Source organism: Protopterus annectens, chromosome 8.part0 (genome assembly GCF_019279795.1).
Source record: "Protopterus annectens isolate FY-2018-M chromosome 8.part0, PAN1.0, whole genome shotgun sequence".
In the NCBI taxonomy this organism is placed as follows: Eukaryota; Metazoa; Chordata; order Ceratodontiformes; family Protopteridae; genus Protopterus; species Protopterus annectens.
In genome coordinates this window covers 1336296010-1336308200 of record NC_056741.1, presented here as the reverse complement: position 1 = coordinate 1336308200, position 12191 = coordinate 1336296010, and the positions used below count along the sequence as shown (strand labels likewise).

At 43.9% G+C, this 12191-nt stretch overlaps 1 protein-coding gene across 1 annotated transcript in view; it reads left to right on the top strand.

Moving 5' to 3' along the window:
* CEP95 (centrosomal protein 95) overlaps window positions 1-12191 on the top strand; it is a 1662476-nt gene that overhangs the window by 371193 nt on the left and 1279092 nt on the right. The window contains exon 4 of the mRNA XM_044080881.1: window positions 4598-4711. Within this exon, the coding sequence (XP_043936816.1) occupies window positions 4598-4711 (114 nt within the window). The remainder of the gene's footprint in view (window positions 1-4597; window positions 4712-12191) is intronic.

Below are 12191 nucleotides of genomic sequence, written 5' to 3'. Positions count from 1 at the left end.
TTCTTTCTTTGAGGATAGTTTCCATTGTCTGCTTCACTCTGAGACCCTACTACCCAAAAAATCCACTGGCATAATCCAGCATTTCCTTTTTGGCCTCCCAGAAATGCATACACCCCTTTTGCAACTCCTGTTCCTTTGCTCCTGCACTATTTATCTGAAATTAACGTTATGCTTTATTACTCGTCTATTAAGGTCCACTTCCAACTTTCATTCTAGTCGTGAATATGATGACCTGGCCTCTCAGAATTTGTAGAGTACCTTTTATCTCCAGCCCCCTTCCTCCCATTCATTACCCTTATCCTTTCCAGACAGTTATTTTATGCTTGAAAAGCTTACTGTTCTGATGGTTTAACATTCTACCTCTGTAGATATGAAATTCCTGTCTTGGAGAACTTTCTTCCTTGTAGCTATCATTTATGCAGACACTTTTGTAAGTTCTCTCTCTAAGGCTTGCTTACCTAATTTTCCTCAAAGAAAAGCTGTCATTTAAAACATACCGCTTTTTTTGCCAGATGTATCCAGAGAATCCAAATTTTGAACCAGTCAGTAAATTTGCCCATCTTTTTTCTCCTTTGATATTCTAACTGTGCTGAATACTGCCTTTGTTTTTTGGATGTTTATAGACGGTATAGATTTTATTTGGACAGCATGAAATCTTTCTGCAAGAAAGACCAGTTTTGAGTCTCTGCCAAGTCTAGAGGAAGGAGGTAAGTATTTTTCTAAGCTTACCATTTCCAGATAGTTAATTGTATTGAATTCTGTCACAACAAAGGAGGGATCTGTCTTCCTGTAACTCCCAGTGCTGTTTTCTGTTAGGATAATAGCTGCTAGTACTGTCTTTCTGTGTATTGCCACCATTGACGACATTTGTACATTGGTCTTCCTTGAACAGATGTGTGAGGTGCTATAAGCCGAATGTTATTTTTCAGGTCCATTTGTACTGTATATTGTACTGTTTATAGGTTGTTACTAGGCTAACAGCCCAAGGGACCTTTTTAAGTCTAACCATGTTTTCCCAAAAGAAAAATGATGTCCTGTTTACATAACGCATTATGCAAACAAATTCTGCCCACTTAGAACCCCCTCTGTAACCTGCCAAAAGCAGTACAAACTCCTAAGCAAACTCATCAACCTAATCTAATCTTTCAGTTTACCAAACATCTATGTCTCTCTGGGGACATAAACCCAAACCCTGGCCCAGTTCCTCCACCATGGGTCTCCAGTAATCCTACCATCCCCTCTCCTCATACAACTCTACTAAACCGCAAAAACAATTGTAACCTACTCCTTCTCAACATGAATGTTAGAAGTGTACATAAAAAAGTACATGACCTTCATGCCATACTTTCCCATTACTCTCCTGACATTGTAATTTTAACTGAGACCTGGCTAAAACCTGACAACAGTGATAGTATTGTATCCAGGAACTAGGCTCTCACTCTCTGTAAAGATAGAACTACCAGAAAGGATGGGGGGAGGGGGTAGCAATACTATTTAAAAAACATCTTACAATTGAAACCTTAAAACTAACTGTCCCTAACTTTGACAATGCAGAGCTCCTCTTCACTAAACTAAAACTTAACCACAAGAAGCACATAAACATTGTAGGATGTTATATTTCACCTGGGAATAACATTCCCACATTAGAAAAATACTTAACTGGGTCTCCAGTGCCCTCCCACAGGAAACTATTTTGCTCGGGGACTTTAACATTGATTGGCTCACCTGCTCCTCCCAAAATACAGCAACCCATATCAACCTTCATAGTTTCACCCAAACTATCACCTCTCCTACAAAGACTGACATCTTCCAAACGAGACTCCATCCTTGACTGGATTCTGACCAACACTCCCACTCTATGCTGTCAGTCTTAGTGACGTCTTAGTGACCATCAACCACCCTTTCTTCTAAGGAGCAGTACCTTTCAGAATAGGCCAACCATCTACAGCGAGGCCCAAAACAAAAGGAATTTCATCCCCAACAACTTTATCTCATCACTAAAGAGCTGCAACTGGGAAGCTCTCAGACAACAACCCTTGGAAGAGCTGTTAAATCTTTTTACACCACTTTCCTAGATATAATGAACTGCTATATCTTGGTCCTCTCAAACTCTCAGAAAACCCCACCACCTCTGAACCTGTCATATCACAAAACAGCACCAACTCCTTCACATTAAAGCCAATCTCTGTTAACACCATAAAAAAACTACTAAAAAAACTAAAGCTAGACACATTAGCTGCAGACAGACTCTGCTGGCGTTTTGCAAATCACAGCAGAAGCGATTGCATACCCAGTAGCCATACTAACAGCAGAGTTATCTCAGAAAGCCTGGTACTTGACATCTGGAAAATGTCCCATATTATACCCTTACACAAAGGAGGGAATTCCACCAAACATACCAATTATCATCCATTTGCCATTCTGTCACCCCTATCTAAAATCCTAGAGAGAGTAGTTCACACACAACTGATGCAGTACCTACAAACACACAAATTACTGTCAGATACTCAACATTTCTTTCACCCCTGTCATAGTACTACTACAGCCCTTGTGTCCTTCACCAACACAGTGAATTACTGTAGAAATAATGGAAAATTTGTTTCTACCATCTTTTTTGGACCTTTCTAAAGCATTCAACATGGTAAACCACAACAAACTATTAACATTCTTGCCACCCTAAACCTTAAGACTTCCTTAATTACATGATTTAAAAGCTACTTATCAGGATGCCAGCAAGCTGTTCAGTGGCAAAAATGAACTCTCTCCTCTTCCTCTAGTAACTCTAGGAGTTCCCCAAGGCTCCATCCTTGGACCTCTACTTTTCTCTCTATTCACAGGCTCCACATCTCTACCACTCACACTACAGTTATACAATACACAGATGACTCCACACTTACATTTGCAACCTTCTTCCTACAAGACCTCCAGACCATCATCCAAGACCCTTTTTTCTAGCTGCCAAAACTTGGCTCACCAACACCCAGCTTATTCTAAATCCCAACAAAACCAAGCTCCTTCTCTTTCAACCTACTATAACTCTTCCATCACTCCTGTCATTCAATATCACATCCAAAAATAAAACCACCATTACACCAGTAACTCACACCAAACTTGTAGGTGTGGAAATTGACAACAATTTAAAATTCAATATTCACATCTCTTAAACCATTAAGAAAGTAAATAAAAAACTAGGTACCCTCTACCGAAACAAACAATTCCTTACCATTATCTCAAAAGGTACCACTGCTCGCACACATCTCTCATCAACGCTCCTATATGCCTCTCCAATTGTAACCAGCCTCAGAAAAACAGATCTAGCTAAACTTGAATCCTGTTGTAATAAAATTGCCATGTCTGTCACTGCCTCCCCATATAGAACACATCATTGTACATCTCTTAAACTAATAAACTGGTTAGAACTCTCAAAACTACTACTCTTTAACCAACTAACCTTTGCTCATAAAATCCTGCATAAACTAGAAAAAACCCTGCTCTCCAGAACCTTTTATGACCACACAACAACCGTTCTCTGGATTCCAGCAATAAATTTATTCTGGATATCTGTAAAGCAAAAACTCAGCTGGAGGCTCGCTTTTCTCAAACTTCATAGCCAAAATATGGAATAAACTGCCATCCCCAGAAACAAGCAAGTGCTCTACAGTACAATTCAAAAAACATTTGAAATCACCTTTAACTGAAACTTGGCTCTGCTCTTGTACCTGTCCTGGCTAGTTTCTGAGACTGACATAATCTCAGGTGTCTACACCTGTTCTCGTCCTATCTGTCTCCTTTGACAATATGGTATATATTCCTTATGTATATTAATGTGTATATCTGTATTAAGTTCAAATGTATATTCTCAGAAATGCAGTATAAATCATTATGTTGTACTGGTATGTTGCAAACTACCTATGTGTATTGGCAAACATTTAGAATGTCAGTCTTGTAAATACTCTTCTGAGACTGTCATTCATTTATGTTAGGTTAAAGTTTTCTGTATTTTTGTCTTATACGTATTATACTTCTTTAGTACTGTTTTTCTGTCTGCTGTATTTTGTAATTGAAGCTTTTCTCCCAGGGCCTCTGCTGAAAAAGAGCCCGTGTCCAGTCGGAAGTTTCCCAGTAAACAAATGTACAATAAATAAATAAAAATAAATAAGACTTTATGAAGATGGGGCATTATTTTTATTTACTTACCAGAATGGTAGCTCAGTAAAGAGAATGTCCATCTTGGATAACATAAACCTATTCCAAAAGGCACAGTAAATGGTGGGAAGAAAGAGGGTTTCAAGCATCTTGTAAGGTTTTGTCTGCTGAATCATCCTAATACCTGTTGCCCCCAGTCCTAAAGGCTACCAAAGATGGACTCCTCTTGCAGATCTGTTACTGTGGTAAATATGGACTCTCTCGACAGACCTGTTACTATGGTAAGTATGAAACCTCCCATTTATGTTCTTGTGTGTGGTTTAAGATTAACAGTAAATATGAAACACTTGATATTGCATTTTTATTACTAAATTTAATTGATGTATAAACTGAATTTAACTTTTTGTTAGCTTAGAATTGTAGTTTATATGTAATATTCTCTTTTTCTTAGGTGAAAATGTTGTTCGAGGAGACAAGGAATCTCTCCAAAATCTTCTAGAAATATTTGATGGTTTGTTTGAGTATCTGACTGAACAGATCAGTGAGACATCCTCACATAATGGAGGTGAGTAACATATTTGTAGCATACACTACTAAATTAAAAACCAGACTTTTCTAACATGTTTATTCCTCGATATTTATATGATTATAATAAATTGACTCAAAGTGTACATAGTGCAAGGGGTCATTCAAAGTGTAATTATTTATCCACTGTTCTTAATACTATAAACAAGTTGTAGTAGAATGTATATTTTGAGCAGTGAGCATTTATGCATATGTACAAAAAGAGCAGCATATTACTGCTTTGTTTCTTTTGATTTCTGTTGACCAGTGAAGTACACAACATCAGTATACAGTCCATTAATGTAATTCAGAATAAAGGAAGTAATCTTAATGCTTCTTGAGGCAAAGCATGTTAGAAAGTTGCAAGTGATGATCTGGTAATCGTTAGAGAGATGAGAGGAAGCAGTCCATTTAAAAATGAATTGTTCACTCAGACAGAGCACTGATCCCAAAACCTTAGCAAACAATCCTCATATTGCATTCACTTAAGCGTGCAATAGCTCAGAAAACATACTCAAGTTGCTGCATTACAAGTAAATGTGACAAAAGCAAATTAGCAGTTTTTGCATGGGAACAAGGCCAGGTGCCTCTACATCTTCCTTACTTTATTATTTTCACTTCAAAGTCATTGCATCTTTGAAAAAGAGCACTCATGGGCAGGTAGTGTCAAGCCACTCTTGCTGTTTCTCCAAAAGGTTGGAAGTTTGAATCAGAAATGCACAGAAAAATATAGAGTCTTATTCGCTGGTGGCTGGAACAAAGGTGACACAAGTAAATGAAACTTGAGCGATTATGCTCATGCAACTGTGATGTGAACTTGAGTTTTCCAAGCAGTTGCCTGTAAGCCTGAAGTATTATGACTTTTAAGGGGATACTGCTTTTATTGAAGTCTGTTTCTATGAATTATATTTTGTTGGACATGATATTTAAGATGGTATTTTGCTGAATATGTTTTTCTTAGTAAAATATACTGTGACCTACTATCTTTGAATGAGGGGATTCTTCATTCTTGTGTGTGATGCTGTATTCTGACACACCCAAGAACGTGTTTACTTCCCTTGTCCTTTGGATTGCATACATGACAGCTATGGCTTGAAAATATACTATTTTGTGAAACATCTCCTAGGTGAGCGTTCGTATAAGATGTGTTGGATATTGGCGTTACTGGCGTCTACTTTGTAAAGGCAGAAAGCTGTACTGGAAGGGATTACTTTGTAAAGGTAGAAAGCTGTACTGGAAGGGTTTACATGACTAAAACATAACATTGTTAGGCTTTACTGAGTAATTAGTAATGTAGATGTTATAAAGTTGTGTATAGATGGATGAAATTCTGAAGTATGAAAAACAATTTGTAACTGTTCTGTTTTAGGGATGTTTAAGGTTAAAATATGTCCTTGATGGATGTACACCATATGATTAAGAAACTGGAAAACGAAAATCAGAAAATCATATTGAGACTCGCTTATTTTATCAAGCAGAAGTGCATTGATTCATTGCTGTAGGTATATCAAATTTGTATTTCAAAAATCTGTATTTTTAGAAGATGATGTAAACCTTGGATCCAAGAGTAACTGATGTTCTTCGTGTTTCACTGTTGCAGTCTTCACATTTGAGTTATCTGCCTGCAGGTAGCCCTCAGCCGGCCTGAATACCAGAGTCTTCGGATTTCTGTGTCGGATGCGGTCTCTTTTTACATGATGTCAGGTCATCAGGGGTATAAAACATTCAGCCGATACCATTACATCAGTCTTTCTTGCCATGCGGTGCCTGAAGCAGAAGCAGTTTGCAAGTGCCGGTCGGCCGTCTCCTGAAATTTTCATTTTCGAGTTTTAGACCTGAAGTCTTCAAAAAAGATAAGTACCCTGTTGGGGATCCTTTTTCTTGCTCCAACCGATGTCAGAAAAAGTTAACAATTATCTTGCCTGTGGAAAGCATATACGTAATAGAGATTTTCATTCTTACTGCATCCCCTGTTTAGGCCCAGACCACGATGTCCCTCGCTGTCGGTTTTGTGCCTTGTTCAACCACCGAACTGTTCGACGTAGGGATATTTTTGCAGCCATTTACTTTTGTACTCCATCTCAGTACTCCAAAATGGCTTCGTTAAGCCATCCGACTACTGATCTTCCAAAAAAATGTAAGGATAAAGACAGAGACAGCCCGCATAGGTCCAAAACTGCTGACGACGCTTCCTTTAAGCTAGTCGCCAGTCCGCCGGTACTCAGTGAGGTGCTTTCATAGCCCCTGATGCACGCTACTTCAGATTCGCAGGCCTCTACTGAGACCCATTCGGAGTCTGGTATGCCGCGAGATGCTTCTTCGACTATGGAACCTGCGGATGTCTCTACCTTGGATGGGTCCAGAGCCGCTGTGCAGGCATCGGCTTTCCGAGGGTGTATTCAGGCCTACAAACCTTCATATTAAACAGACGCCATCATTTCTATCCAGAAGTTCCGAATCCCTCAGGCCAAAAACTCGCACTATGCCTAGAAAACTGATGACCAAATTGCAGGCTCAGGCCCATATGCCTCAAAAACAAATGCTTAGAATGGCTGAAGACCTTATTACCTTAATTAGGGGAAGCCAGCCTTCCCCCTCTTAGAGACCTAGAACTGAATTTCTTTCTGATTCTTCTGATCAGGAATCTGATATTTATGCTCCTTCTAATTACCAGGATTTGCCCTTATCTACTTATGAGGATTCTGATGCAGAGGATTCCATTCCGTCTGTTTCCCCTCCAGAAGATTTTTCTTTCGGTGAAACCTTGCATACTCTTAGGGAGCATTTCTGCTGGGAAAGCCAGGATTACTCTGAGTCCGAAAAGAGACTTGGGGAATTCTTACTCCTGCCTCAACACAGGCCTTTAGCTATGCCTCCTGTTCTGGACATTGCAGATGACGCTTTCTTGGAATCTAGCCTTACCCCAGACACTTTACCTCCAGCTCCCAGAAAACCTGACAGGTACTACAGAGTATCTGACTGTCACAAGTTCCTCTTCAAGAATCCTTCTGCGGATCCAGAGACCATTTCCCAAGGACCAAAAGGCATTAAGGCTACTGCTGCCAAAAATCCTACCCCTTCTGATAGAGATTCTAGAGCCTTGGACAGATGGGGTTAAGAAGGCATACACATCTGCTACTTTGGTCATTAGGGCTTTAAATTGCCAGTTTCATATGTTAAAGTATCAGCAGCATATTATGGGACTACTTAAACAGAAAATGATGTTGATTCCTGACTGTGTTGAACACAAAGAATTGCAAGATTTAAAGCATTCTGCAGAACAAGTTGGTAAACATACTTTGCAATGTGGTTTTGACGCTTTAGAAGCATCTTGCAGGGCTGCTGTCATTGGGTCTGCACTTAGAAGGCATGCTTGGCTTAAGGAACAAAACTTGCCAGATCATGTTAAAGCTAAATTACTGGATGCTCCCTTAAACAAAGACCACCTTTTTGGCAACAAAGCAGAAAAAGTCCTCAAAATGATGGAGGAAAAAAATAAATCTATGCAAACTGTTAAAGATTTCCCTTCAAGTACAGCTTCCCAGATTCAGTAGGCATTGGCCTTCAAAGAACTGGTCCTTTCCAGTCCCTTCTCAGTCCAAACCCAGGGACAGCAGACCACCTAGGCTACAGTCTCAGGCTACGCACAGACCTAAGCAGTGGGGTGCTCCCACTTCCAAAGCAGGGAATAGTAAGCCACCCCCTTACAGAAAAATGGCACAATGACTTAACCTTAACCCTTCCAAGCCCTGCTCAATTGCCTGCTCCCTTAGGAGGAAAACTCGGCCTGCATGCAGAAAACTGGAAACTCATTACCCAGGACAAATGGGTTTTGAACATAGTTTCCCAAGGATACAGATTCCAATTCCACACACTACCAATCCCAAATGGTTGGCCAGACCTACCCCCAAATCATGGAGGCCCAACAGCAGGTTCTCTCTCTTTTAAGCATCAGGGCTGTTCAACCTGTCCCAGAAGAAGAATGGGGACAAGGTTTTTATTCCAGACTTTTTCTGGTACCCAGAAAAGACAACTCCTGGCGTCCTATCCTGGACATCTCTATTCTCAACACCTTTCTGGTAGTTCCAAAATTCAAAATGCTAACTCTTCAACAGTTCTTCCTATGCTAGCCAAGGATGCCTGGCTGGCAACCCTAGACTTAAAGGAAGCTTACTTGCACATCCCAATAAGGGAATCTTGCATGAAATACCTACGCTTCAGTTCTCTGCACTTCCCTTTGGCTTATCTACTGCGCCCAGGGTATTCACAAAGTGTCTAGATCCAGTCATTGCATTTTGCAGGCAGAGAAATATTCAAATTTACCCATACTTGGATGATTGTCTGATTCAGGCAGAAAGCCAGGACTTGCTATTACAACACCTGGCATTCGTAAAGAAACTTCTAACCTCACTGGGGTACACCATCAGTGAAACAAAATCTCACCTAGTACCCTGCCAGCAGATTGTATTCCTGGGAGCAAGCTTGAACACAACTTCCCAGATGGCATTCCTCACTCTGGAGAAACAATGATAACCTACTTCAAACTATTGGCCACAAAACCCCAGCTATCTGCAAGGAAAATACTGCAAGCCCTGGGGTTCATGGCCTCTTGCATTCTACTAATTCCATATGCAAGACTGCATATGAGGAAACTCCAATGGTATCTAAAAAGCCTATGGTGTCAACATTCTCAGGACCTGGAAACAATGAATCTGAAGTAGGAGATTCATTTGTCTGCAACCTGTGGGTTATGGATCCGATATCGGATCCGAACCGGCATGGTTTACCAGCTATGGATCCAAGCTCTCAGCTCCTCCCCTCACCCATAATGCCCTGCTCTACCCTCATGACCTCAGATCTCGTTTGCCGCGCATGGTGACTGGATTGTTTCTCAAGCTCTCAAGCTAAGTGCTAGTTTTCAGTGTTAAATTTCAAAATTTAAAAGTTTTTATTGTTTTTTTGTGTGAAAGTGTAGGTTTCCCCTTTGGTATATTTACTTTTTTAGAGTTAATCTAAAAGTTATATCCCTCCCCTCGCTGTTAGCGTAGTGTGTGTGTGTTGGGCCTGTGAGTGTATTTTTTGTTGTTTAGTTACTTTTAGTTTTAGTAACTACTGTGTTAGATTGGGATGGCAGAGCAACCCAAATCTATCTTTTCTAAATGCTCCGAGTGTGGCCATAAGCTTTCCCCAGCTGATGGCCACACTCGGTGTTGATGCCTGGGGTTGAACACCTCACATCTGGATGTTCCATTTGTGCAGGGTTCAACCCCAGGGCATTGAAGGAGCGGAGGTCCAAGCTTGTTTTGGAGGGCCTTTTACCGCCGGACTCGGCTCCGACCTCCGCTCCTTCAGGAGTAACCGTACCTACGGTTATTCCTTCTGCGGCACCCCCTCCTTCTCCTGGGACTCAACCTCCTGTTTCTGGTTCGGAGGAGAGGGATGCTAAGAAAAGGGACCGGAGGGAGAAGCACCGTAAGCGGCGGGCCGAGACCTCTGTTTCGGCCCCGCCAGCCAAGCGGGCTTCTCCCCCGGCTCCGTTGTCGGCTCCATTGTCGGCTCGGTCTCCTCCTTCTTGGCTCCGGTCTCCAGTGTGTTTTTCACCGGGACCTGAGGAGGAAGAGACCCGATCTCCATCGAGGCTATCGAGGAGGCACTCCAGGCCTACCTCGGTAGCCTCGTCGAGATCCACGTATAGCCTTTCGGATGCTGATCTGGACCGGATGATGAGAAGGTTCATCCAGGCCCAGATGCAGATGGGAGTGCTCTTGCCTCCCCCCCCTCTGGGGGGGAGCTCAACACCCTTTTTCAAACCGATTGCTCCCTCTCCGACCCGCTATCCGGGTTCGGAGCAGCTGGAGCCGAGCAGCTTCGGAGCTGGGGGTGGGTCGGCGCCGATAGTACTTTGTACTTCGGATCCGACCCTGCCCTCGAGTGCATCGGATCCGACCTCTCGGAGCCTGGATCCGAGCCTCGGATCTGGGGGGATCAGTGCTCCTTCGGCGCCGTCTGTGTCGGAGCGCACTGTCCCTTCGGATCCGAGCGCTTCGGCGCCGGCTCCGATCCACTCTTCGGATCCGAAGGGGAGCCTATTGTCGGATCCTTTGGTCGAGGTCGGCTCCCCTTCGGCGTTTGATGTAGTGGAGAGGGCCCTGTTGAGGGTCTCCGGACCCCCGGCACTTGTTTCGGCTCCGTCCCGCACTCCCTCTGCACTGGGCCAGGCTTCCACCATCCGGCCCTTGGGACAGCCCGCTTCTGTGCCCCAAGCTGCTCCAATGGAACAGGTTGCTGCTTGCGAGGAGTCCTCTGACAGCCCCCCAGAAGATGTTCCTCGCAAGCATACGTGCAAAAGGAGGCACATTGACTCCCCCAAGTCTCTCACGGAAGACACGGACTTGGAGGAAGGGGAAGGCTCCCCACGGTCACCCCCCGAGGATGTCTCATTTGGGGACATCATGGAAATGCTCCGTATAAGGGGGGGGTGGTCTGCCCCCAAGTCTTCCTCGGACGAGTCCGTGTTCTTGGAGGCATTTGAAGCGGGCCCGTCTACCTCTTGGGTGTCCCCTCCTGCCGACCCCCTGGTGGACCTCATTACCACCAGGGCGTGGAAGGAACCGGACACCATGGAGCCAATCCCTAAGAGGCCCGATAGGATCCTCAGCCCACCGTCCGACCGTGCCCATTGGAGTAAGGGGCCCTCCGGTAGATGCCATGTTGACGGCGGCCACCAAGAGGGAACTTGCTCAGGAGAGTCCCTCAGTCCATCCCCCGAGCAAGGAGTCTCGGATGATGGACCGCTTGGGGAAGCGGATGTTTAGTTCAGCGACCTTCTCGGTAAGGGCGCTGAACTACCTGGCACACGTCATTAGGATGCAGCGAGATCTCATTAAAGAATACGCTGCATCTCCCCCAGAGTCCATGTCGGAGGAGGACAGGATGCTGCACTCCACCCGCATGGCCACTCTTAGATCAGTTACTAATACCTCTATGCGGCTACTCTCCCATGCTACAGAAGGCGCTGCTAGAGCTGCAGGGGCAGGCCTAGTCACTAGACGTCAGGCCTGGCTCCATCACTGCGATTTTTCTGAGCCCTTCAAAGCGTCATTTGCGAACGCCCCCTTTGATGGTTCTGCCCTCTTTGGCAAAACCGTTCGCGAAACATTGACCCAGAGCGAGAAGGACGGGAAGGCACTGTCTGCTGTCGGAATCCGCTTCTCTGCACCCCAGAGGCCCTACTCTAGGAACCAAAAGGGTCAGAAGAAGATGTGGTTCCGGAAGTCGCAGCAGTCCCAGCCTGCTCCGGACAACCAGTCCTTCCGTGGCAGAGGAGGACAGGGAGGACGCCGCCCTAGAGGCAGAGGGGCTCCCAGGAACTTCGGGTCCAGAGAACCTTTCTCTGAACGGCCCGCGCAGCAACCCTGAGGGGTTGCCCGGCTGCTCCACTCTGGAGGCAGTCGGGGACGTTCGGGCACCTAGCGGCATGG